Source organism: Heloderma suspectum, chromosome 6 (assembly GCF_057233095.1).
Source record: "Heloderma suspectum isolate Gila_16-S chromosome 6, 16-S_ref, whole genome shotgun sequence".
Lineage (NCBI taxonomy): Eukaryota > Metazoa > Chordata > Lepidosauria > Squamata > Helodermatidae > Heloderma > Heloderma suspectum.
The window spans coordinates 4,896,329-4,923,907 of NC_139463.1; the positions used below are offsets into that span (position 1 = coordinate 4,896,329).

The window sequence follows — 27,579 nt, forward strand, 5'->3', positions numbered from 1 at the left end:
TGCTTCCCTTATATTAGTGTTGATTGATAAAGATGCAAAAGAAGTCCAAATACACTGCCAATCATCTTCCAAAGATTCTCCATCAGTCTCCTATGCCCACACATAGGATGGTTTGTTATCCAGTAACGGAATTCTGAAGGTTTTCATAGTTGTGACATGATGCAAACCAGCTCATACAGTGCTTTTAAGACATATTTTGCTATAGCCCTGGTCATTCTGACTAGCACACAGTTATCAGTGACCCCTTTCAAGAAGTCTCTCCGTCATAATCATGAAATAGTGCTCTCCTGCTTGCAAAATCTGGGAATTCATTAGGTTCCAAGATGTCAGTCCTCTCAGTGAGAATATACAGGCATACTGGGCCTGCAGAATATCAGACATCTCTGACACTAAGAAGGCAAGACACTGTCCCCAAGAGCAGCCTCAACACCACAAGAGAGCTACAAAATATGGATGCATCACGGACATGCACAAACATGAGAAGTATCACTATCCCACTGCGAAATTAAAGTCATTCACATCCAATGTATGCAATTCAGGTTTCGTTCACTCTGAGAAGAACCCCAGTTTAATAGAAGCCGTTAACTAAAATCCTCTTTGCTAAAATGGAGTTATGATTTTTACCTCTTCCCCACTCCACAACCTTCCCAAAGTACAAAAATGAGTGACAAAGTCCATGGCCCCCAAAGTCCCCATTATGGTCACCAAGACCAAGCTTGATAGACATCTGATGCCTACAGTCAATCCCTCTTTGTTAAGCTCGATAGCCAGGTCAGCCAATTGCCTATCTGTAAATCCAGTCCATGGGACCATTTCCTGGAGAACAAACAGCTCTTGAAAGAGGTAATTGCATTGCTCCTGAGATGAAATGTGATGCAAACATTTAAAAATAGAGTAGAATGCACCTAACTGGAGAGAAATGAGCAAACAAGTGAGCTAGGTGGGCCGTGAACACAAACTCTGTGGTAAAGGGAATTACCAATTTACCCACATTTTCCTACATTGGCCCATGGACGGCTTAGATGAATGATGAAGTTGCCTATTTTAGGAAGTCTGCTCTGGGCATTTGTGCCAAAGAGCTCTTGGCCTCCTGGATCCAAGCAAAGAATGTTGCTCATCATCAATGAACAATCACAGGCCCACTCCACCAATGCCCCAAGGCGTGTGTGTGGTGGATGTCCTCAGCAACGTTTGGCCCATTCCTAATACACTACACTTGCTCATTCAAAGATGCACTATGACATAAAGCAGCTTCTAGTGCTACCAGGAGACAGTTTGAACTTATTAAGTTATGGTAGATACATATCATCAGCATCAGTGCAGTTATATTATTAATACTAGATATAGTTGGCTTAGCTATTGCTATAAGAAATGTGTTAATTTGCAACACTTAAATATTTAGATATAATATATACACAAAGCTAGAGAAGAGTGGCTATTTGTCTGTTAATCTTATACCTCTTGCTTCTCGGGCCGGGTCCATGAAGCCTGGAGAGAAAAGATAGATAGAACACAACAAACACACACACACACACAGAAAAAAGAGCAATAAATGTTTACAACCGTTTTTGCTCCCCCCTTCATTGAATATGTTGTATGCATCACACTTCATTCCGTGCACATGCATGGACTCAAATTTAAGAGCGGGGGTGAGGGGGCGTGAATGAAGAGCAAGGGAATTGAGATGGGACATCCATTCCCCGGTATTCATTCGAATCAACATGTAAAAGAAATTACCAAATCCGATCAATCGAAGGCTAAATAACATTTGCAGTCGTGGCGCTTCTGCTCAACTAAACTTGCATATCGGACTCTGTCTCACCATTTCTGCCACAAATGGCTCCCGGTAGTAGCAATCCCAGTGACGCCCCTCTGCAGCAGCTTCGCAACACAGATACGGAGAGAAAAATTTCCACATCTCTCTCTGTCCACAAACACAGGCCAGCTACGAAAGCCACACACCTATAAAATGTTTTTTTTCATGCATGCATACAAGCATATTTTATTTTTGACTTTTTTAAAGGTGCATGCTGTTTACGAAGCAATAATGCTCACATCAGAAAAAGCAGTACAATTTGAAGTCCAATGAAAACAGCAGCATCAGAATGCAATTTAAACCTGTGGGTAGATTGCCCTGCCATCTGAAACCACGGCTATTTTGTGCTTCACTTTCCCAGCTTGATCTGCTGCAGCTAAAGGAATTGAAAATCACCTGGTAATCATATCAGCATGGCCAGGACAGCGCAAGACTTTGGGAGTAGCAAGCACTGCTGAAGTTTGAATGGCAGTAGCAGACACAACGACCAATGGACACCAAACACATGAATGGGATGTTCAGGAGGTGACGATGAGCCATGGGGAGCTGCGTCCCAAAGCATTCCCAGAGATCAGAGCCACCAGTTGCAGTGGTGAGAATTACCAATGTTGTCTCACATACCACACGTATGCACAAAAGCTGCAACTAAGGTTGCTTAATAATTCCTCCCTGCCCTTTGCTCTGATTCAGAGAGTGCTCATAGTGTGGGCACTCCTAGGGGTGCCCCTGGATTCTTCCCTGCTCAGTAAAACAGAGGGACCCAATCTGCATCTCCCTTCCCTTCCCTTCCCTTCCTTCCTTCCTTTCTATACCACCCAATAGCTGAAGCTCTCTGGGCACTTCATCTTAACATAACAGCTGCTCAGGCAAAAGACCCACATGCAGATCTGGATGCAATTAGATCTGGGTGAGTGTCTCTGTATCAGTGTAGACAGAAGGTAAGATCTTCAGATGCTTTGGACTTCAACTCCCAGAATCCCCTGCCAGCATACAGAATGGTCAGGGATGCTGGGAGTTAAAGTCCAAAGCATCTGCAGAGCTACTTTCTGCCCACCCCTCTCTGCATTACAACCAAGTCTCATCAGCTGTCACCTTGGACGAGGGAGTCTCCAGCCTCCATATTGCTCCGATTCACATGATGCAGCAATCTGGAACCGGTGGCAACCATGAAGGAAGGACTACCTTGGGCCTTGTGCTGAACCCTGGTAGATTTTCCTCCCAACCGTAAGTGGGAGAAAGAACAAGGATTTTATTATCCTGCAAAAGAGCTGATGAAAAGCAGCAGCTAAGTACAAGCAATGAATCAGGAAGCTGTAGGTTCAATGAAGTCTCTGCATGGCATTAACAAGTGAACTCTCTCTCAATCTCCATGTGCCCCAACTACAAGACAGGAAGAATACTGATTCTAACTTACAAGGCATTTATAATGAAGTACTCTGAATGTTTTAAAGCACTATTTAAATGATGATGATAATTTAATTAAAGCTATTAAAGCTTTAAGTAGATAACACTCACAAAATCCAGGCTTTTCTGGCAAAATTGAAAAGATAAGCAAAGCTTTTGAATATCATATTCAAAAGCATGTGCACGTTATTTATCTTAGAGGAGGCACTGGCAATCAAAGCTGGAGAATTTGACACAAAAGGAATGACGTGACTGACTGCCAGGCTTAAAAATGATATATAGTTTTACAACTAACCTTGACAAGCTTGAGTTGTAAAACATGAGCAAAGGTGAAGTGTATGTTTGTGTGGGGGCAGGGTGGGGGTATTCAGGTTGCCTGGAGGATTTCTGGGGAAGAAAAAGGTGCTCAGCTCTACTACATACAAATATCTCCCTGAGTTTATGGATTCTCTGTTTAATATGACATCTGATTGTTAAAAGTAACACTCAGCATAGCACTAGGGAGGTGCTTGAGGGTCGAAACGTAATGACAGAGAATGCTCCCATAGCACAAACCCCACCAATTCTCCAAGAGTGGCAACAGCAGAAAGACAGCCAATGCTAAAAATGGGAGTCCCACAGTGGGAGTGGGACACAAAAAAGACTAGGCCACTGTATGTGGCTTGCGTGTCACCCAACCCTGGGCTTTCCTTAATTGGATTCTCCATTAACACAATAAATGGATGTGCCCATGTTCTTGTGCAAATCCCATTCTTTCAAAATGGAGTTTGCACAGAAACTATACTGGTGGATGGTGCTCCACGGAACCACAAGAAGTCCTAGGTTTTTGTTTTGTTTTTTAAAATCATCTCTAGAGTTTGCCTCTTCTCAGGAGACATGGTCTAACCCTTAACCAATAGCTTCTAATCAACAAACATCAGACGTTCTGATGAAAAACTCAATAAACCTGACTAGGATTCAGTGAAGTTTAGTTCCACTGAGGAGAAACTGGTTTAAACCCAGGTTTAATTGGATTAAGCAACTGGAAACACATCCTACAATGTGACAGTATGATGGGTACAGTGGTCAGATACCTAGGAGGGGAGTTACTGTCAGAAAATGTTTCATAAAAATTAAACTGCCACTGAGGTCAGGCCAAATGATCTGTCTAACCCAACACCCTGTGTCCAATAGAGTTTAGAGAGATGGCTCATGGAGATTCATGAGCCAGGTGAAGAAAGATTGCAAAGAAAAGAAAATGAGCCAAATAAGAATGCATTCTGCCTGGGTTTTAAGTTCCTTGAGAGAGAGGCCCTTCTCTCTGTCCCACTGCTATCACATACACTTTATGTATGTATGTATGTATTTAATCCATTTATATATGGTTTATCATAGCTAAAAAAGATTTGTCATGGCAGTTCACAATACAGGAACGAAAATATAAAACAGAATGTTTAAAAATGAACAATAACAAACTGGACAGCAGAATCAATCCAGGAAGGCCTGGGTGAAGAGATAAGTCTTCAACTGGCACCAAAAGCATACCACAGTTGGTGCCACCCAAAGACCAGGGAGGAGGGCATTTCCTAAGGTGGGCACCACCACAGAGAAGGCTTTCTACCAGGTTGCTGCCAGATGGCAATCTGCAGATCACAACACAGTCAGCAAGGCCAATGATCTAAATGATTGCATGGGGCTATGCTGGGGAAGGCAATCCACCAGGTAACCAAGTTGTTCAAGGCTGTATACCATTAACAAGACCCTGAACTTGGCTCAGCAGCTAACAAGCATCTGGCTGGAATACAAGAGAGGGCCTCCTGGTGGCTGCTTCCAGGCTGTCCTTCTGCCAGTAGGCAAATACATTTTTATTCAGGTAGGTTTGTGCCATCCATCCAGACTGATTGAAGTAGGTTTTAATCTGGTGGGTGCTCTCCTTCCTTCCTTCCTTCCTTCCTTCCTTCCTTCCTCTCCTTCTATTTCTTTCTGTTTTTATTAGATGAGTTTTTATTGGATGAGTTTAATTATAACTGTTATTTTATCTGTATTTTATTGTTAGCTGTACTGAGCACTATTTTTAGTAAGAAAACAAGATATAAATTTAAAGGAAGAAAGAAGGTGACAATGCATCCCTGCAGTTAAATTTCCATCATCTGGTAGTCAGAGATGCCCCATAGCTGAAAAATAGATGTTGCAATTTGAGCTGTGCTGCTAAACTAATCCCTACTCCTCCTTTTCCTTTTTTTAAGAGCCATTAATGATAGCTGCTATCAATAGTGATGGTTTGGAAAGCCCTTCCCTGGCATTTTGCTTCAATGCATTTTTAATCACCTGCCCCTGGAACACAGATTTCTGGTTTGGACTAACAGCAATAAAGCCGCGCCATAAACATCTGCAAATTACCCAGAAGGTTGGGGCATTACACAAAGCACAACAAACCCTGTCAGACAAAGAAGCATTCCAGCCCACACATCAGAAAAAAATAGCAGAAGCAGCAGTTCTCAATCTTTTGCCTCCCCCACACCAACTCCCGGTCTACATTAAGAAACTATCCAAAGGAGGATTCATGGTCATAGTTCCTTGGAATAGATTGTCCAACAGTAGAGGTGAGTGTTTCAAAAATAGTTAGCAGTTTTACCCTGAGCTTCTTGAAGAGCCCTCTAATAGCAGGGTGGATTCCTCAGGGAAAATCCCCCCACCCTTCCAGCTTTTGGCTGCACTTTGGCCACTATACGATGAATTCACACACTACATTTGCATGGGGAAAAAGTCAGCAGTTCTGAACATATGGAGCTGCCTTGTCTTAGTCAGATCATTGGTCCATATCTAGCTACCTACTGTGTACAAGGACTAGAGACAGCAGTTCTCTGGGGATTCAGACAGAGAAAGAACCTTCCCACCCCTAACTGGAGATGCCAGGGATCAAACCTGGGGTCTTCTGCGTGCAAAGCAGATGCTCCACCACTGAGCTATGGCTCCACTGATTTCACCTCGTCATTTCTACCAATATTTTGGGTGAATTCACAGGTAGCACTTGACCTATTGGGAAGCTTGCCCATTGCCTTTCCTATGTCATGGTAACCACTGTGTGGAAGCACATAGGCAACAAATATTCACAGTATGAAAACAATGCAGTAAAATCACCTTGCACTGATTGTGCTATGCCAAACAAATAACCTTTAGCTCCATCCACCACCTGCTGACTGCAATTGCCACAAGACGGCTGAGTAGCTTTCCTCACATGGGGGCATCTTCCAAGAGGAGCAGCTACGAAGTGGAGCCAAAGTTCTAATGTGCTGGGATAATCACAGTATCACATTGCCCCAGGGCTTCTTCAAAATGTGCATCCTTTGGTTCATTTTAAAATTATACAATATCTGGGGCCTTCCTGGATCCAATCACTCTTGTCCTGTGTAAGGGTCAAAACAGACATTACTTTAAATCTGTGTCTAGCAGCTACATCTCTTTTTTTTTTTCATTTTTACTCTAGAATAGGTGCAGGACCCCGATCCAGAACTTAAAAGCCCCCTTATTCTGCACCCCACCCCCATGCTAGGTTTCTCATTCAGATGCACCTACCCTGCACCTACTCCTGAGTAAAAATGAAAACAAGAAGTAGGGGTTAGACACAGATTTAAAGTAATGTCTGTTTTGACCCTGACGTGGTGACCTTTGAAAGATCAGGCTTTCTCTGGGTTCCAAAGGAGTGGACCCAGTTCCTACAAGGTGTACCATTCACCACAAAAACATTTCACAAATATGCAGACCGATGAAGATTATGTGAAGAAAGGCAAACACATAACTACACAATGCCCTTTCTTAACTCAAAGATTAATAAATTGTTGTAGATCACAGGCTGTTGTAATGAATATGAACAAGCTGAATATGAGCCAACAATGTGATGCGGCTGCAAAAAAAGGCAAATGCTATTTTGGGCTGCATTCATAGAAGCATAGCTTCCAAATCCCGGCAAGTGCTAGTTCCCCTCTACTCAGCACTGGTTAGGCCTCATCTGGAGTACTGTGTCCAGTTCTGGGCACCACACTTTAAGAAGGATGCAGACAAGCTGGAGAGGGTTCAGAGGAGGGCAACAAAGATGATCAGGGGACTGGAAACAAAGCCCTATGAAGAGAGACTGAAAGAATTGGGCATGTTTAACCTTGAGAAGAGAGAGGGGAGATAGGATAGCCTCTTCAAGGACTTGAAAGGTTGTCACAGAGAGGAAGGCCAGGATCTCATCTCGATCATCCCAGAGGGGAGGACACGGAATAATGGGCTCAAGTTACAGGAAGACAGATTCTGGCTGAACATCAGGAAAGATTCCAGACTGTCAGAGCAATAGGACAATGGAACCAATTGCCTAGGGAGGTGGTGGGCCCTCCCACACTGGAGTCATTCAAGATGAGGCTGGACAGCCATCTGTCAGGGATGCTTTGAGTTAGATTCCTGCATTGAGCAGGGGGTTGGACTTGATGGTCTTATATGCCCCTTCCAACCCTATTATTCTATGATTCTATGAGCATTCCTTGATTTTGCAGCTGCACTGATTTCAGAACAATGCTTTGCATTTCTGCATTTACCTGCTTTTCACATGGGACCATTATAGCAAGAGACAAAAGGCCAGCCCTGTAGAATTCATGGCCACGTCTAAGCTGGTGACATCATCTTTATTTCAAAACTGCTAATTATTTTTGCCATTAAGAACAACAATGGTTTCGAAATGTGACCCACGACAGTTAACGAGTGAACACAAAGGCAGCCAAGGCTTTTGTGCCTGGAGTTACGTACAGCGTGAGAGTACAAGTGCAGGAGATCAAGAGAAAAAAGAATTAACAGGCTAATTTTGGTCCACGGATTCATTCTTAGGCTACCTACACATCTCTCCCCCCTGCCCACCCTATCCCTCACGAGCAACGACTGCTTTTGGCAGTTGCAGCTGTAATGACGATGCACACTGGAACCAGAGCATTAACAGCTGTCACACTGTTTTGAGCCAAAGGATGGGGCACCTTCCCTAGCATGGATCCCTTGAATTTTCTGCAGTCATAAAGGGGAGAATTAAACATGCACACCCTAAATCTGACAGATCTAGCAAGCTACTGGAGCTACCATGCCTGCTGGGCAGTGCTAAAATTGATTATTTTGGGCCTGTCAATAAATAACCACCAGCCTGGTTGAGAGTGGTAAGGATCGTCTCCCGGTCAGCGTGCAGTTCTTCTGCCTGCTGGGGCTACAACCAGGAACTCACAGTTCCTCTATATAGTAAGCCATCAGGCTTCCAGCTCAGTGTATCTCCCTAGGCAGTAAGGGGTTTCCAAGTAATAGATACAGGGGTGAGCAACAGGCAGCCCTGTGGGCCAGATGTGGACTCCACAGGGGCTTTGGGGGCCCCACTGGATCCATGGCTGCCACCATATTCCCAGCAGAATTCCCTCCAGCCTTGTTTCCCAGAAGAATGTCTGGGAATCCAGCTGCAGGGCCACTGCAGGGTGTGTGTGTGTGTGTGTGTGTGTGTCTGGCCCACAGTGGGTTCCGAAGGGGCAATGTGGCCTCCTGACCCACTGGAGTTGCCCGCCCATATAGTTGCCCCTTCTGGTAACCAGAAGGACTCTGCCCACCCAGACAGGCTGCTGGCTCTCATTAACAGGAAGGGCTCTGAAAGCTTCCGGTTTGGGCCGGGACTTTGCCTTGAGAACGACAGTCTTTCCTGGCTCTGGATTTGTTCTCTAGCTCTGACCTTTTGGCTCCTGGTCCCTTCTTGATGGCTCAGCTTTAACAAGCTGTTTTCCCATTTGAGGCCACTGATGACTAACACAGGTATTTTTTAGTAGGCTGGCAGACATTTTAAAACGTTATTTTAACATGGGATGAAGTGGGATAAAACAGGCTATGAAATGATCTGAAGCTGTTATAATTAGTGCATCACCTGTTCTCATGAGACAGCAGCTCCTACCTCTTCAAAGGCCGGGATACATACTACACTCACCACGGGAAGGCTGCTGAAAACAGCCCCACGCTGCCTGTGATGTGCGTTCTGTGCCACAGCTGGAGCGCTTGGAGCAGAGGTGCTGAACCTCTTTCAGCCTGAGGGCCACATGTCGTTTTGGAGAAACTCTCAGGCGCCGCATCCCAGTGGTGGGTGGGGATGAGAGCAAATGGGGCAGGGCCAAAAATACCAAAAGGAGCAGCATATTTTAGCTTAAGGTTCTTACTGCCAGTAACTGAGCCTTAGGAGAGGTGTTCCAACCATTAGAATGGGGGAAAAACTGCACAAAAGCCAGGAAACCACCAAATGGGGAAAGGGGATCAGGGGAAAGGCAGCGTGGCCTTCTGGGAAACCCCAGAGGACCAGACTGGGACCCCCACCCCCAGGTTCTTCACCCCTGGCCATGCGCATCTTCCCACATGGGTTATCACTATTTTACAGAGAGTCTCTGTGTCAATGCCAGATATTCCTATCTAAGTCGTCGTACCCGAGGGCAGAGGCTACAGTGGCAGCTCCACCCATTTCAATGGAGCCAGAGCGGTTGGCACCAGCTGCTCATCCCACTAAGAAGCTGTATGGAAGCATGCCTCGGTAGAAGTGTGGCCAAAAGTGTATGCTGGGGAACCCTCCAGGGCAATTTTCACCTTTGCCACTAACTCACTTGGTGGTCTTGGTAAGACACTCTTCCCTGAGCCTTGGCTCCTCCATCAGCAACATGGGTATGCTAATTTTAGCCCACCTTGGAAAGTTGTTGCATGGATTATGGGGATAAAGTATGCAAGGCAATTTGGACGCTGTATATTAAACGCTAAATGTTCCTACCTGTGCCTGGGCTCGCCCGAAGGAGCTGTGGTTTCAGTGTGCAACGCTACATGGCCTGTGGAGAGGTAACAGAAGAGGCTCCGGTCCAGGGATGGGGAACATGTGGCCCTCCAGATGTTGTTGGACTGTAACTCCCATCATCCCTCACCACTGGCTATTCTGGCTCAACAACAACACAACAATATCTGGAGTGCCACACACTTCCATGCCCACTCTAGGCCCATCCACTCCCCCTATTTTCATTGCCCTGGTGTGTGAAGAATGGACCCGAGGAGAGGCAATACCTTCTCTTCATTGCTGATGTTCCGGGTAGAGGTCCTCCAAGTGATGGAGGGGATTGGGTCTCCAGAGGCCTCACAGGTCAGGGTGATCTGGTCTTCCAGCTCCATAGCAGTTTTGTTCTCCACAAAGGTGATTTTGGGTTTTGCTGAGGAAATGGTAGAGACACACACACATACACACCCAGGTTTATTTGGCTGTTGAAAACGTCGGACACCAATCTCCAAGGTCTTAAAGCTGTGCTGGACCTGTGCAAGACCCATCAAAATGAGTTCTATTCCCATTAATTTCAAAGGAGCTTGAGCTTACTGGAGCCCACAGAGCCTGACTAGTACTAGTTGTAGGACTTAAGAAAAATCAGATCAAGGTTTTGCGATCTGTATATATTACACAACTGTAAAGACATAATTTATTATTGTAACAACAACAACAACAACAGTTAAATAGTAAACTAAGGACCCGAGCCAGGTATATTTAGGCTGCAGTCCTATGCCCACATGTGAGTAAGATCAATGTGTCCACTTCTGAGTAGACATCCATGGGATTGCATTCTAAATCTTCCACTGAAATCCACAAGAGCTTAAGGTCACAATCCTATGCATGTTTAGAAAGAAAAAAGTCCTACAACTCCCAGCGTTCCCCAGCCAGCTATGCTGGGAGTTGTAGGACTTTTTCCTGTCTAAACATGCATAGGATTGCACCCAAAACTGCTGAACTTTGTTGAGACTTAAAAGTGCATAACTCTATCTAGTTATCTAGCAATGATAAGACATTTGTACACAAGCCTTCATAAACCTTTATCCCAGGGTGGTTTACAATACAATTTAAAATCCAAAACGACAACAATTCTGTTATTATTTTGGATGTTAAATTTAACTTTGCATGAATTATGCCCTTCAATTACTGCTTAACATTGTGGGTGCATGCCAATGTAGAACATTTTTTGTTTGCTTGTTTTTACTTCAATATTTTACTCATATTAAAGTAAGTACAATGTAAACCCATAACATCTAAAGCGAATTTGCAATTACAGGCTCATTTTACATAATTTTTGCTCCCGCATGTTGCGGAAAGCAGCATCGTGCTAGGCAGCACGTAAGAATTCACTAGGCCTATCTCTGTATCCGTAAGAACTAGAAACATTTTTTTTAAAAAATACACTAAAGCTGACATGCCAAGGTGCTGGGAAGTCAGGCTGAGGACATCCCAACTGTTCGCTATGTGACTTTGAGTTAGGGAGGGGGCAAAAACTACAAAACCCCAACTTACCAAAGACTTTGAGGTGTATGGTGGCATCATGCTCACCAGCTTTATTCTCAGCAATGCAGACATACTCTGCTTCATCGTTCTTCTCCACCTTGCGGATTGTCAGCTCTGAGCCGTCGTAACTGAAGCCATACTTTTCCTCATCCTCCTCTCTTTCTATGGGCTCCCCATCCCTGAAGAGCACAAAACTAGTGTTTATTGAGTGGGCTGGCTCCTGAACATAAAGCTACTGCTATCGGAGGCTATGAAGGGGAAGCGCAGTCTGTTACTCAACCCTTGTTGTGAGAGGATGTTCACTTGGGTCAAAGCATGCAATGGTGCTACATCCCTCAAGGGCACCCTGGCATGCCACGGTTCAGAGGCTGTCTCGGCTAGGACCCCTAGTGCTCTGAGAATGAATGCGAGCTCCCGCATCATGGATCTTACTTGGTCCAGCTGATGGTTGGCTCAGGAAAGCCGTCGGCATCGCAGATCAATTTGACTGACTGGCTGAGGTTTGCTGTGGCGTTCACAGTGCCCTGCCTGGAGCGAACAGTGGGAGGCACTGAAAGAAAAAAATGAAAAATAGGCTTGCTTTCAGTGGGCAGGAGAGAAGGAGTAAGTAGAGAGGACAAGACCACTGCAGCATGGAACCCCAGGGAAGACTTGTGTTCTTGCAGATTCTTCCCTGCAAGAAGACACACTTCTTCTTAATTTGTATTCACTTCATCTGTATAAATACTAGAAGCCTTACTGCAATATTCTGACTAGTGCCCTTCCCTCCGCCTGAACTCCAAGTTGGCCAGAATTCTGCAATAAGGCAACACTCCATTTATGCAAATAAACACAGATGCAAACATCCAGAAATGTGTCCAAAAGATGATCTATTGGTATTGTTTATTTAGTTCTTACAAAGACATTGGGCCTTTATCTTTTGGCAGCTCAAGGACAGCCAAACAGCTTTGGTTCACTTCAAACGTTGCTCAGTATGCTTAATGCAATGTGTCAAGCTAGAAACAAATTTTTTACAATTCAAATTACGCTCCCTAAAAACATTAGATGTTTAATCTGAATTAAACTGGCCATTGCTCATGCTTGTGCCAGCTGCCGCAGCCATAAAGGTGCGCTTTCATGGTCCATCAAGTGCCATTTTTGCAAGAGAAGCCAAGCACCCAGCCTCTGCTCCTGAGGGTCGGTCCTCAAAAGGAAACTGTGTGCATCTGTGTGACTGCAGGTGGGGGGCATTAAGGGCTTGAAAGGCTCAGTGTTCTGATATACATGATGTGAATCAGTGTGGGCATCTCACAGAAGCAGGAGTCACACAAAGCTGCTTGAGTTTCCTGTGGTACTGGCCACAGACTTGCCCTCACCCCCAGTCCTCTCCTGACCACACAACAATAGCAGTGATGCTTGGCGGGGAGGCAGAGCAGCAGCAGAATCTGCTCCTCACACAATAATTGCCTGTCAACATCTTGCAACAACAAATCAATTTCATGAGTCTTCATGTTTCTTTCGCAGAGTAACACAAAACCCAGCAAGTCCCCAGGGACAACTCACACAATGCGTAACAGCTCACCGCATTCCCTTCTGAGCTCCCCGGTATCTGTTATCTTGGGATACCAACCACTAAACTCACTTCATCTTCTGATTTGTTCACAACTCGGGGTGAATCAGAAGCTGAAGACATTGAAACCTCATGGCTTTTCTCATTTCTCTCTTCCTTTGCCCTCCTCTTGATTCAACTCTGCCAGATGAGTTTTGCATCCAAGAACTACTTTAAAGTTAGTGGAGAGAGATGGTCACTAGCCAGTTAACATCAAAGCTATTAATCTCTACAGTATTCCAACAGAAAGAAGCTGGCTGTAAACCCTGGACTGATACAAGTTGCACTGCTGCAGCGTCAAAATCTTCTAGCAAATGCATACAAGACTCTTCCTCTTTCATTCAGAGGCAAGCAATCGTACAGATAAAAGTAGGGTCATGATCTCTGGTGGGATGGAGTTCACAGGGGCATCAAGAAACTGGGCTAGATGGACCAGTGGTCGGACTCAGTGTAAGGCAGCTGCCGTGTAGGTCAGCTGCAGCTCAGTGGTTCTATTCACTATGTCCAGGCAGGGCAAGGAAAGGGTCTGGTCTGAAGCCCTGAAGAGCTACTGCCCACCAGAGCAGCTAATATTGGCCTAGATGGTGAAATATTCGACTCAGCCTGAGGCAGTTTCTGATGTTCTTAACTCACCGTTGACGATGACTCGGATGTCTCTGAAGTCAACCTCTCCACGGGCCAAGATCCTCCCTTCACAGCGGTACATCCCCTCATCTGTTTTCTTTATCCCTCTGATCTGTAAGTAGTTGTTGGACAGTACAACAAACCGCACTGGAAGAAACAGGGCAGAGGACAGAATGACTGTCAGTCACACACATCCCTTTGCAGAGCCAGCCTGTATTTCTTCCCCTCAGACAACAAGCTTAACTGAATAGCACTTCTCTCTCTCTCTCTCTCCCTCTCTCCCCCCGACTCTCCCCCACTCACCCATCGCCCAAATGAAAATAGGTTCTATAAAATTCAGCAGATCCTGGAAGAAGTGGGGCCCAATCAAACCAGCTATATAGTTAATGAGGTCAGGAAGTCCCGGCTGTTGCAGCGTGAAGGTTTAACAGGTGCAGCACAAGTGCACCACAAAACCGGTCACAGGGCTCTCTCGGTTTTCTAACTCTTGTGCACACGTACTAAGCCTCACCCGTATATGGGCATGTCTGGCAGCTTCGGCACTACAGTCCAGTCTCATCCTACAGCTGCCTGTTCTTCTTGTTGTCCCTTATGCCTGGAGCTCCACTCACATTTCACAGCCTGATTCCAGATCTAGGCACTGGCACTGCAATAAAGGTGTCCACAGTTCTCCCCACTCCTCCTCCTCCACCACCACCACCACCACCACCACCTCACCATCTTTTTTAAGGACAACGTCCCTGCCCATGTGCTTCCACATGATGGTTGGAGGCAGTGAGGAGACCACATCACACACAATGACTGCATCCTCCCCTTCTTTGAACTCCTGAGGGCTGGGGGCATTCTTGAATGTCAGCTTCTCTGGAAAGGAGATGCAGGGAAAGAAGAGGAGAGTTCATCACAAGACCTGTCAGGCTTCCTATACAAAACAGTCAGTGTGGCACGTACTAAGCAGATTAGGGAGGACCCCTGCATATATCAGTTGATGTAACCCATCATGCCCCGAACAGAAATCAGATGGCACTTAAATAGCTCTAGCAAGCCCCAAGCCGTACACTGCCAGGGGAAACAAAATCCCATCACTTGCATCCTTCCCAATATACAGCCAACTCTGACGATCACACTGCAGCGAGCAGTGGATTTTGAATGATGGACTAAAAATATTTATATCCTGACTTTATCCACAAGGTAGCTAGCAAGAAGATAAAACTGTAATACTTAACCAAACAGCAATAAAACAAGATAAGAGTGTAACATAGTTACAACACAAGAAGAGCTAAGAAGACAAGAGCAGCAACTGGCCACAGTGGTTGCCCTCCTTAGCCTACAAGAGGTAGGGCAAACCAAGGGTTCTGTCATGCTGCTTCTGACCTTCTCAGATGCCCTGTGCAAAGACAGAGTGAGTCAAATGCTCAATCTCAACTAGGGATGGGCAAATATGCAATGTTCAAGTTCGTTGAAGTACTCCGAATTCTTCCTCGAAGCTTATTTTGGCTCGTTTGTATCCCGAATGCGTCTTTTCTTTTGGTCAGGAAAAATGTGAATTTTAAAAGTGTACATTTTTTTTCCAATTGAAAATAATACATGTTTTTTAAAATGCACATTTTGCCCCAAACTAAAATGTACATTTTGCCCCATAGACTAAAGCATGAAAATGTGGATTTGGGGGGAATTTGTGCAAGTATACATTTGTGCAAGTGCACATACGCTTATTTGTGGAAATGGGCATTTGCACAAATGCACATTTTTGGAAGTGGGCATTTGCACAACTGCACATTTTCGAATGCGAACCCAACTTTGGGAAATTGCAAAAATTTCCCAAGAATTACATTCCTGCTCACATTTGGGGTTGCAAACGGGGCATGGTCACATGATCTGCGAACAGAAACAAAATTCTCGTACATTCTTAATCTCAACCACACTCTAAAGCCATGGCAATTCAAATTACTCAAAACCCAAAGGGCTGAAACCCATTAACAATAATAAAAAACAGCAGAAGTTGGATATACACATGGGAAAGAGTATTAGGGTTCCTGACCAAAACACCAATTTCAGGAGGTATCTCTGTTGGAAGGGGCAGAATTTGGCATACCCACCCCAGAATCAGCATTCCCTCTCTCATGGCTTCCCAATGAGTAGAAGAGAGAGAAAGCAAGCAGCTCCTCTCTGACTTTGTAAAACAGCCCCTCCCCAGCCGAACACCTCCAAAGGGAACCGGGTCTGGCAACTTACGGAAGATCTTCACGTTGAGGGTGGCCTCCTTATCCCCTTCATCACTGGAAACAACGCACTTGTAGATGCCGGCATCATCTATGTTGACATTGTAGATGGTGAGAGTGGATGAATCCTCTGCCCGCACCACTGAGATGTGTTGCTGGTTTGTTGTCAGCTTCTCACCATTGGGGGCAAACCAGAAGATGTCTTTGGATTTGGCATCGCCAGTCACTAGAATCAAAGTGGTAAGGTATCGAGGCATAAAGTGATGGTATTCCCTCTTGCCCAGGACCCATTCAAACAATCTAGAACAGGGGTTGGTGTGGAGAGGCCCTTTGGAATCGCTGCTTGCAGGTCCCACTGCACATATTATGACATTCTGTTGCACATCATGGCAAAATGTCCCAAGTGAAGGTTGGAGTGCATAGTGTGCTCAAAGCAGATCACTGAGCACAGGGACACAATGCAGTCAGAGAGCTGATGCATACCATGAGTTACCAAATATACTACAACCGCCCCCCGTCCCTAAACTGTTATGTTTTTCACAACAAGGAATATTGGGAACTATACTTCTGAAAAAGGTTTAGGAGTGACCTTAAGAAATTTATGTTTTCTGTAGAAAACCTCAAATCCTGGGATTCCTTGGAAAGATGCCATAACAGTCACACCAATTTAAAAGCTGCTTTTACTCGGCTGTGTTATTTTTCTCCTCATCAGCCACATGGCTCATCTCTAGAGAGTTTTAGTTCCAACTATGCTTAGAGGAAGTGGAACAGGTTTCTTGCTCACCCTTCAAAAGTTGCCTCTACACAGCTATGCTACCAATATCTTGGCTCTGGGCAACTGGTTCCTGCTTAAACTATGAAATATAACAAATTGTTCATGTTGGGAACTGAACGGTGGTACCTCTGGGGCATAACAATGCAAGAAGAGATTCTGCCTTTCTTCACTCAATGTGGGAGCTAACTAAGAACGTTCCACACCAAACAGACTGGAATGATCAAGGTGGGAAAGTGTTACTCACCTTGACACAAGAAGAATTTGGACTCTCCAACAGGCACCTCCACCTTATTTGGAGCAATGTTCACCTGGAGAGAGACTGCAAGAAAAAAAATCGGAGAGAAGAGTTGCTAGAATAATGTGTTCATGATGCTTAGCAAAGGACAAAAGGCATCATCTAGTAGAGATTGCAAGAGTCTTGCAAAACTATCCTTTGGGTTTGTGCAAGACTTTCACATTAGGTAAAACTTTAGGACTTGGGTCATGTTAACAATGCACCATGGTGAAAGCTTTGAGGAGGGGTGTGTTAGGAACATTCGTATGGATTTACCCCAAATCATCAGCAAGCCTGTACTGCATCTTGCAAGTGTTTTCTGTGCTGCGCTTCTGCAGGCACGAAATTACTTTGTAAGATTAGTTATGTCCCTCTCAGTGCCATGAGCCTGGGGTAGCTTATGGTAGCTTATGACAATATTATCAGCAATCAGCGCCCCAAATGGGCTCACAATCTAAGTAAGTGTTCTTTAAGGCTCCCAAGACTCTCTGATGCTTTCTTTCTAATCCAAGCTCAATAAGGGTGCAACTTGGTTGCTCAGGTTTGGAGGGGAAAACACGCCACATGTACTCAGAGATACTCCTGACTACACACCCTAGAGATTACAGTCAACAATAGTTGCCCTCCTTCCTTTGAATCATTTTCATCAAACCAGGTCTTTCTCTGTTTCTGGAGAGATTTCACCGCTAGACACAGCAAGCATGTCCTGGTTGGGCAGAGTGGCAACAGTTCCATGCCATCTGGCTATCATACTTACATGGGGCTTGTTGGCTCCCTATGCTGGAACACCAGTTGTTGGCTATGTAGGTTTGTGTGTGCCAGAGAAAGACTGGGGAGTCATGCCAACACAGCACACAACATTTGTGAATTAGGCCCTACATTTCCTCACTTAATTTCATATTTAGGGATAGTCAAGAAAAATGACATGGGAAGGCAAACCCTTTCCTCCCCATCTAGTCCTTTAAATTAATCCAGAAGCAACTGGCTTTCAAACTCCTCTCTCCCTCTCTCCCCTTTGGAAGTCCTTTTCCGCTCTTGTGCCTTCACTGGAGGTGACTGTCTCTCCTTTCCACTCCTAATAATGTGCTGTCTGCCCTTTACTCTGCTTTATTTCTGTGTAATCTAATTTTGCTCATCCATATTACTTTAACATTATTCATTCCCAGACAGAATGGCAGGACCAAATGTAATAACACAATGTGAAAGGTTTATTAGATTCTGTGCGGCGAGACCTAAATAGCCCAGGACCAAAGAGTCTTGGCATTTTTCTGCCATTTATCTTCCTGGAATCCTCTCTTGTACATCACACAGTGTCCATCTCTATGGGACACAAGAGCCCAGGTTTCTAGAGCTAGAAGGAACCATTTTAATAGAGCATCAACGGCTGTGAGTCTCAATGCTGAAGCTCAATTCAGATCCAGAAATGGTTATCCTGAGACAACAGATCATATCTACAAGGAGAAGCCTGTTGAAGAGGATTCCATTGACACATCTCTTTGTTACTCTGTTGAACTGCCACTTCTGATATTAACAGTTCCATGCAACTGCTTGGTGAATGGATGCCACTGATGGACATCGACATGCTTTCAAATTGGGAAAAATTGAATGCTGGTATCTGCCTTATCAGACCAAGGCCCAAACCTACTGTCTGCTCTTATTGGTGGCAGTATTCTGGGGTCTCAGGCAATCCCACTAGTTGCTACAAAAGATCCTTCAACTTGAGATCTCAGAGACTTGAACCAGGGACCTTTTCAAAGCATGCCCCCACCGACAAAGCATTTTTGTGTGCATTTTAGGAATGCACATATTTTTCAAACATGCGCCGTTTCAAACACATTTTTTGTTTGTTTTGCGGAACACATTGCAAATGCAGATTCAACCACAAATTGCATTCAGGTCCATATATGGTTCTGGGAGTTCTGGTTTTATATATATATATATATATATATATATATGGTTCTGGAAGACTGAATTAGATAATCTTACTTTGAGTTAAATTACTCAGTTCAAATTACTCAATTACTTTGAATCAAAAATTACTTTGAATGAGTTCAAATCTCCAGGGCCAGATGAACTGCATCCTAGAGTAACAAAGGAACTGGCAAAAGAACTCCCAGAACCACTGTCTATTCTTTTGGAGAAATCATGGAGGATGGGGGAAGTGCCAGATGACTGGAGGAAGGCTAATGTCGTTCCTATCTTCAAAAAGGGCAAAAAGGAGGAACCTGGGAACTACAGACCAGTCTGACATCAATCCCTGGGAAAATTCTGGAGCAGATGATAAAGCAATCCATCTGGAAGCACCTTGAAAACAATGCAGTGATTACTCAAAGCCAACATGGATTTGTCAAGAACAAGTCCTGCCAGACGAATCTGATCTCATTTTTTGATCAAGTAACCTCCCTTGTGGACCGTGGGAATGCTGTAGACATCATATACCTCGACTTCAGCAAAGCTTTCGACAAAGTGCCCCATGATATCCTGATGAGCAAACTAGCTCAAAGTGGGCTAGATGAAACAACGATCCGGTGGATCCACAGTTGGCTACAGAATCGGACTCCAAGAGTGCTTATCAGTGGGACCTTCTCAAACTGCGGAGAGGTAACGAGTGGGGAACCGCAGGGCTCAGTCCTGGACCCAGTACTCTTCAACATTTTTATTAATGACTTGGAGGAGGAGGTGCAGGGAATGCTGATCAAATCTGCAGATGACACAAAATTGGGTGGGATAGCTAATACTTTGGAAGACAGAAACAAAATTCAAAGTGATCTGGATAGACTGGAGCACTGGGCAGAAAACAACAGAACGACATTTAATAGGGATAAATGCCAAGTTCTGCACCTAGGAAAAAGAAACCAAATGCACAGTTACAAGATGGGGGATACGTGGCTCAACAACACTACAAGGAAGAAGGATCTTGGAATTGTTGTCTATCACAAGCTGAATATGAGCCAACAATGTGATGCGGCTGCAAAAAAGGCCAATGCTCTTTTGGGCTGCATTAATAGAAGCATAGCTTCCAAATCCCGGGAAGTACTAGTTCCCCTCTACTCAGCACTGGTTAGGCCTCACCTGGAGTACTGTGTCCAGTTATGGGCACCATACTTTAAGAAGGATGCAGACAAACTGGAGAGGGTTCAGAGGAGGGCAACAAAGATGATCAGGGGACTGGAAACAAAGCCCTATGAAGAGAGACTGAAAGAACTGGGCATGTTTAGCCTTGAGAAGAGAAGACTGAGGGGAGACAGGATAGCACTCTTCAAGTACTTGAAAGGTTGTCACAGAGAAGAAGGCCAGGATCTCTTCTCCATCATCCCAGAGTGCAGGACACGGAATCATGGGCTCAAGTGACAGGAAGCCAGATTCCGGCTGAACATCAGGAAACACTTCCTGACTGTTAGAACAATATGACAATGGAGCCAATTCCCTAGGGAGGTGGTGGGCTCTCCCACACTGGAGGCTTTCAAGACAAGGCTGGACACCCATCTGTCAGGGATGCTCTGACTTGGATTCCTGCATTGAGCAGGGGATTGGACTCGATGGCCTTGTGGGCCCCTTCCAACCCTACTAGTCTATGATTCTATGATCTACATAGGAGTGGGGGCTTGTCGTTGAATTTCTTCACTCATCTTTTATATATTATATTTATTTTGGAAATATTTTGTATTTGCAAATATAACAAGGACAACAACAACAAAAGAAAGGGGGAGTCACAAAAAAGAAAAGAAAAAAGGAAGAACATATTTAAAACATAGCCATACACAATCATAGAGTCGTGGGGTTGGAGGAGGCCTACGGGAACACTGGGTCCAACCCCTTGCTCAGTGCAGGAAGCCTGATTCCCAGGCAGTCTCCCATCCAAGTACTAACCAGAGCTTACCCTGCTTAGCTTCCGAGATCAGACAAGATCAGGCACATCAAGCCCTTTGCTCAGATGAGTCATTCAATAAAAAAGAAAGAAAGGAAAGTTTGTGTGTGTGGCAGGGAGGGAGGATTTGATCCTTCTGCCTTGAGAAGAGAAGACTGAGGGGAGATATGATAGTGCTGTTCAAGGACTTGAAAGGTTGTCACAGAGAGGAAGGCCAGGATCTCTTCTCGATCATCCCAGAGTGCAGGACACAGAATAATGGGCTCAAGTGACAGGAAGCCAGATTCTGGCTGAACAGCAGGAAAACTTCCTGACTGTTAGAGCAATATGACAATGGAACCAGTTACCTAGGGAGATGGTGAGCTCTCCCATACTGGAGGCATTCAAGATGAGGCTGGACAGCCATCTGTCAGGGATGCTCTGACTTAGCTTCCTGCATTGAGCAGGGGGTTGGACTCGATGGTCTTATAAGGCCCCTTCCAAACCTACTATTCTATGATTCTAATCTCACATTAGAATGAAAACCCAACAAATTTCTCACCCATCTCTACCCTCAGATCACTCCTGAGTGCAAATTCAAACTTAAGGTTGCCTGTAAACGAGACTTCAGTTGCACTTCAGTTACAGTTGAATTATGTCTCAAATGTATGTGCTATAATACCAGAATATGATGAAGCACACCTTCTCCCTCTGCATCTCGCCAGCTGGGAATCTTTTTGTTCCATACTATAAATGTCTCCTCATCCCCAACAACACACTCTCTCTCTCCCAGACTCTGGAATCTGTAAGCGTTGTGGTCTTTCGTGATAAGTAATGAGCCATTAGGGAAGACATAATTGGATCCTGGCTCCCTTCCACAGACAAGCTCGCTGGAGCTTCCTGGTCTAACAAGTCCAGGTCAAAGAAGGATTTCAAGAGGTTTGACCTAATGTGTGCAATTTCTAAATTGCAGCCATTAGCTGGAGGGAAAACAATCACCTTAATAGAACAACTGTTCAGTCCAGCATAGCAAAAGCATTTTTCAATTCTCTCCTGCTGCAAATGCTTAATTTGTTAAACCCTTTAGTGGTCCAGGGCTGCAAAATTGGCTGCTTTCTTTCAGGGGTCGTCAGACCACAAAGGTATTTGTTTCAACTGCCTCTCCGCCCCCAGATAGGCATTTTAAAAACTGGAAAGCTCCTGATAAGGGAATCATTATCTCTGTCAAATGCCAGCAGCATCCGTCCTTACCAGGAAGATCAGCTCGGCAGCATCCAAAACACGTATGTGTATACTGGAACCTTCAGATCCCACCTGGGTCCTATAGCAAGGTGACTGCTAACAGCCTCACTCCAACCTGGCAGGAGGGGGCGGGATCAGCTACCTAAGCCAACTTACATCTGTGCCTTTACCAGTGTAAAACTATATAATAATGGAATAAAATAATGGATAAGTGATTGAGGTACAAATCAGGAAGTCCCCCGTTAAAACCTCACCTCTGCTATAATATAAGAAACTCATGAGGTGGCCATAGCCAAGGTGGTTTCAGCCTTCGATCTGCCTGCAATACGGGGAAAATAATACTGACTGGCCTTACAGAGTACTTACAAGGATTACAAGTGTTTAAAGGGCGTTACAGTCCAAATGCATATATATTTACTCAAAAGTAAGCACCACTGGGTTCAGTGGGGTTTGCCCAGGTGAGAGGGCATAGGACTGAAGTCTTATAAACATGTTACAGTGCTACCTATATGCTAAAGGGCTACTTAAATACTAAATAGGCATTAATGTAAGGCTTTTGCTGTCCAAACCAGTTCATATACATGAACTGCCTTACCTTTACAAGGACTGCTAGGTTTACTACTTGTAAGGAAGATCAGGGTTATCACCCCCCCGCCACATTGCAAATGGGGTGGAGTTGAAGTAGAGGTGATTCACTGCAAAGCATCTTCTGACCATCCAGTACGGGCACTTCTGTGGTGCAGCATCTGCAGAGGTCACATTGAGGTGTCCAGGATCCTCACCTGGAGCATTTTTCTTTTGAGTGGGCCTTAGCCCACCTCTTTTGCATGCATAAAGTGTTGAAAGTTCACCTTTTGGTCTTGGTTTTGGGCTTATGGATGGTTGGCTTAGGTTTGCCAAACATTCAGACTGTAAGCCACCCTGACGTCCCTTCTAAAATTCACAGGCTTCCTCTCTAGCATCTGCAGCTAAAGAAGGCCTCTGGTAGCCTGATTCTGCTTGAGACCAGCAGCACATGCTCAGACAGGGTTGCCTTCACAGCAGATCAGATCAGACAGAAGCACAGCCATTGATTCAGAGCTGGCATCCATGCCAGATGGGTCCACATCAGACCGTTTTTCATTCTGAAAGGTATATGAGAACACCTTGGCTGGGTCAGACCAACAGTCCATCTAGTTCAGGGGTGAGCAATGCATGTACCACATGCAAACCCCGTGACCCTTCTTGCAGTCCTGGCTGTGTTCCCCCTGATGCTACAATCACAGCGATTTTGCAGGGAAACAGTGTGTTTGTATGGAGCACTTTGTAAGCAGAATCACACCCCTTGAAACTGCCCAGAGATGTGATTCTGCTTCGAAGCCCTCACACCGTTTCCCTGTGGGATCGCTGCAATTTTGACTGCTCTGGTGAACTCAGCAGCCGCAGGGGTGGGATGCAGGTGCTTCCACGAAGTGGCCACACAGGACATGTAGGCAGCAGGCCTCCCACACCACTTGCCTCCTCACAAGTGGTATTCAGTGGAAGACCACCTCTGTTCCATTTAGCTGTTGATAGGCCTCATGAGTTGTCTAATCCCTTTTCAAGGCAATCTAACCTCTTGTGGCAGTTTGTTCCATACCTGAATTATGTCCTGTGTGAATCTGCAGGCAGAATTTCTGTGGCAGAAGGTGTGGATAACTTGGGGTTTCTTTTGCTCAAATGGCAAGCTGAAGTGGGGGTGGGGGCAGGTAGAGGTCAGGATGTGCCACCAAAAATGCAAACTGCTTTTCTTCAAAGTGCTGACAAGAAGAATTCTGCCTCTTTTACACTTGATTTACTTTCTCCTGGAACCCGCATCACAGTGGCTGCCATTTGCACCTATAAATAAGCCACTGCTGTCAGCGCCCGTGATCCAGCCTTTAAAAACATCAGCGTCTGGTTTGAAAGCTGCTGTTAAATGGTGACAGGTTGACAAGAGGACTGGCTGTGCGGCTGGATCGGCCACAGCGGTCAGCCAGGGGACGTGAAAGGGCATGACTTGGTGGGGCTTTGGTCTGTGATTCCAGAGAGAAAGGTATTGAGGTTTGTTCCTGGCAGGACTGCAACTGGTTGATTTCACCTGGTTCTGATAGGGGAATTCTGAACTTTTGAATCTTAGGCCTCCCAAGCACTGCATGTTTTGACACTCAGTACAAGAAGGGCTGTCAACTGATTTAAAGGTTTTTATTTTTTTTAAAAGAAGGGGACAGTCTGTTTGTTCAAGCGTGGCACCACTGACAGTCTCATGATCAAAAGCCACCCCCCATAGGGCCACAGATTAAATATTATGGTAAACATGCAGCTGCTGCTAAAAACAGCAGCCACAAATCCAGCTCCCTGTTTCCCCTCTGAGCAGAACTTACTCGTATCCGGACATCACATCCTGATGTTCTGCCTTTCCCTCCCTCTGCTGCCACTGGTGGTGGGAAAGGGTAGAATATCACAATGTGATTATGTAGGAGACAGTAAGTGTTTGGGGTACGGCACATAAAGGACCCTCCTTCGGCATTCCTAGCCTCAGCCTGGCTGGAATGGGAAATAAACTCTGATAGCAAGGACTCTCCAACGGGGAGCAGCATGTGCAGTACATATTGGCGTCGGACTGAAAGTGAGCCCTGTCTGATCTGCCCACTGAACCCATCCATTTGAGATAAACTCCCTGTCATTTAAGGCATTTAAGCTCCCAGAAGGCCACTTGGCAGGCCTTCCCCATTCCTCTTCCAATCACATTTGTCCAAGCTTTGCTACCCATATTAATTCATTAGAGATTCAATTTCCCAATTCATAAAATCAGCCTTACATTAGGGAAGCATCTCCTGGGAAATGGATGGCTCTTGCCATCAGAAGCGACTCAGCTGCAGCGTGGCATGAAAAAGGCCTTGCACAGCCTCTCCCATGGGGCAGCAGCAGTTAAAAGAAGCCATTGCTCAAATTCATTGCTCAGCCCAATCTCACAATCTCCTGTGCAAGGCGATAAATAAATAAACAAGCAAACAGGTTGGGGATTGGATACAAGGACTCTTGCGCCAGTCCTACATCACAGAGCTGTGATATCGCACAGGTGCAGCAATATGCAACTGTGCAAACAGTTGGGGAAGATGCACTGTACAAGGGTTTGCACAAAACAGAGGCAGGGCAGAGGGAGACATGATGGGAAGCACAATCCCATCCCAAGTAAACCTGGAACTTCAACAGCACCATTGCAACGCGTCAACCATAAAAGCCGAGTATTAATGAGGACCCTGCAGCAAATCATACTGCCTGAACAGGCCACCGGATGCCAACCAGGGCTGCCAGGCTGCAACCCCAGAATCCTCCTTGCCTCCCACCCCCACCCATTTACTTTTGAAATCTGGCGATGACACATCCATGACTTTTATCACTCGGTTTACCCTCAGTCCTTCTGTCAGTTGTCTCTCGCCTGTGGAGTGGCACACCAGGAGTTCCACATTGGGGGGGGGGATACTGGGCAAATGGACCATTCATTCCAATGAGGCTAACGTAGGAGAATTTCCCAGTTGGATTGTCCTGTTTTTAGCCGTGTGTAGTATGTGTGTGTTTGGGGCGGGGGGGGGATGTCATTTTCCATCTAAACAGCTAAAATGTTTTGAGTCAGCAAATGTGTCCACGATTGGCAAGCATTCACTGCCAACAAATCAGCACTATTCAAGGGGCTGTAAACAACTATTCACTTTCCAAAGACCTGACTTGTTTTCTTTATATATTTGTTATCCTTTTTAATGCTATTTTTATACTTTTTATTATTATACTAAGAACCTAAATTTTCTGAGCAGTGTACAATAATTTTAATGTCTCCTCCTGCTGTTGGCTGAATAGTGCTGCACCTGGTAGCAACTCCCATAGGGATGACATGGTGAATGGATTCTGATGGCAGCTAGGGATGTCAGAGAATTTCGCCACGAATCTCGGGGAGGCCGAATGCCAGCGCATTTGGCCCCCTGAAATCGGTGGCGAAACGGTCTGGCCCCCCCCCTCCCCCGGGGACTTACCTTGGGCGAAACTTCCTGGCTCCGGCAGCCGGTCTTCCGACCGACCGCCGCTGCCATTTCCAGTAAAAAAACCAAAAAAACAAAAAACCATGATAGGCTACGTAAAGATTTACGTAGCCTATCACGGCTGACTGCAGGGACGCAAACGGCGGCAGCTACGGCTGCCGCCATTTGCAGACCCGGCCGGCCAGGATTCGGGGGGGGAGGGATGGAGCGCCTCCCCCCTGGCCAGAATTTCGGGGGGGGGACGGAGTGCCTCCCCCCCCAGCCAGAATTTCGGGGGGGAGGGACGGAGCGCCTCCCCCCCACCGCGAATCACCCCCTTCGAAAAGGTAAGTGTCTTTCGTACATCCCTAATGGCAGCACAGAGGAAAAGGAGGATTGCTCCACCCTACCCCAGTTGGATCAGTTAATGAAAGGATGCTCCTGCGTGCAGGTTGGTCCATTTGGTTCAATGCTCTGGAGTGACTCCTTTGCTGACCAACACTTGAGTTCAGTGGTAGTGCACGCACTTCACATGCAAAAGGCCCCAGGTTCAGTACTTGCTATAGCCACAAAAAAGGAGCTCAGGGAGCAAACTAGAAAAGAGCAACAGAAAACAAGGTAGTTGAAGCTGTGGCTGCCTTGTATCTCTGCAGCAGCTTTAAAGCTAAAGGGGGAACCTCTGGGTTGCCATCTAGAAACCCAAGTGGCAGGAAGGAATGGCTTGCACAGGCCCACTACTGGCACAGGAGCTGTCCTTGATGGCTTTCCAGAGGATGTAGGTTGAGTGCTCCTTCTCTAAGGAAATGGAAGGCATCAGACTGGTTGCATCAAATTAAACATATCTCCTGACCTGTCTGTGACCAAATTAAGCACTAATAAAACAGAGCCAAATTTCCCCAAACAAAAGCATCCCAAATTGGACAATGTAAGAACATATTTGCAAAATTGTTAGATTTACAACATATGCTTTTGTGAAGGTTTGAGGCCTACAGAGGCAAGGTAAAAAGGTCAGGCCTAGAAGCCTGGGCTTGGGGACGGGGGGTGGGTAATTCTGAGAACAGTTGCTTCATTTCCCAGGTTAAGTTTCATTTTCCTGAGTTAGGTTTTGTTTCTCCAGGTTTGAAGCAGTAGTTTCAGTTTGAGGGAAGAAGGGGATAAAAAGAGAAAGAGAGAGCCAGTGAGAGGGAGAGAGGAAGACCAGAGCCTGAAGAGAAGCAGCCTGGAGAAGTCTCAGCGCAACTAGGGTAGAGTAACTTGTGTTTTTGCAACCCTTATTTTCTCTTAATACCTTTTGTATCACTCAGCTCTATTCTGTAAATACTTTTAGTTGTAATTTGCTTGCTTTAATTTACCAGTAAACTGTTGTGGTTAACACCCAGGTGTCTGAAGTGCCAATCACCCCATGTCTATAGCCTAAACCCCACGTTATTGGGAAGGGCAAGTTTAAAAGAAGG

The 27,579-nt window shown here is 45.4% G+C and overlaps 1 protein-coding gene across 3 annotated transcripts in view; it reads right to left on the reverse strand.

Moving 5' to 3' along the window:
- The window catches only part of NCAM1 (neural cell adhesion molecule 1), a 291,075-nt gene that overhangs the window by 70,482 nt on the left and 193,014 nt on the right, over positions 1-27,579 (reverse strand). For all 3 annotated transcript variants that reach the window (XM_084803474.1, XM_084803473.1, XM_084803475.1), the window contains exons 2-8: positions 16,994-17,068; positions 15,988-16,200; positions 14,473-14,616; positions 13,765-13,902; positions 11,976-12,093; positions 11,553-11,722; positions 10,289-10,431 (exon numbers count right to left, since the gene is read on the reverse strand). In XM_084803474.1, the coding sequence (XP_084659600.1) occupies positions 10,289-10,431; positions 11,553-11,722; positions 11,976-12,093; positions 13,765-13,902; positions 14,473-14,616; positions 15,988-16,200; positions 16,994-17,068 (1,001 nt within the window). The remainder of the gene's footprint in view (positions 1-10,288; positions 10,432-11,552; positions 11,723-11,975; positions 12,094-13,764; positions 13,903-14,472; positions 14,617-15,987; positions 16,201-16,993; positions 17,069-27,579) is intronic.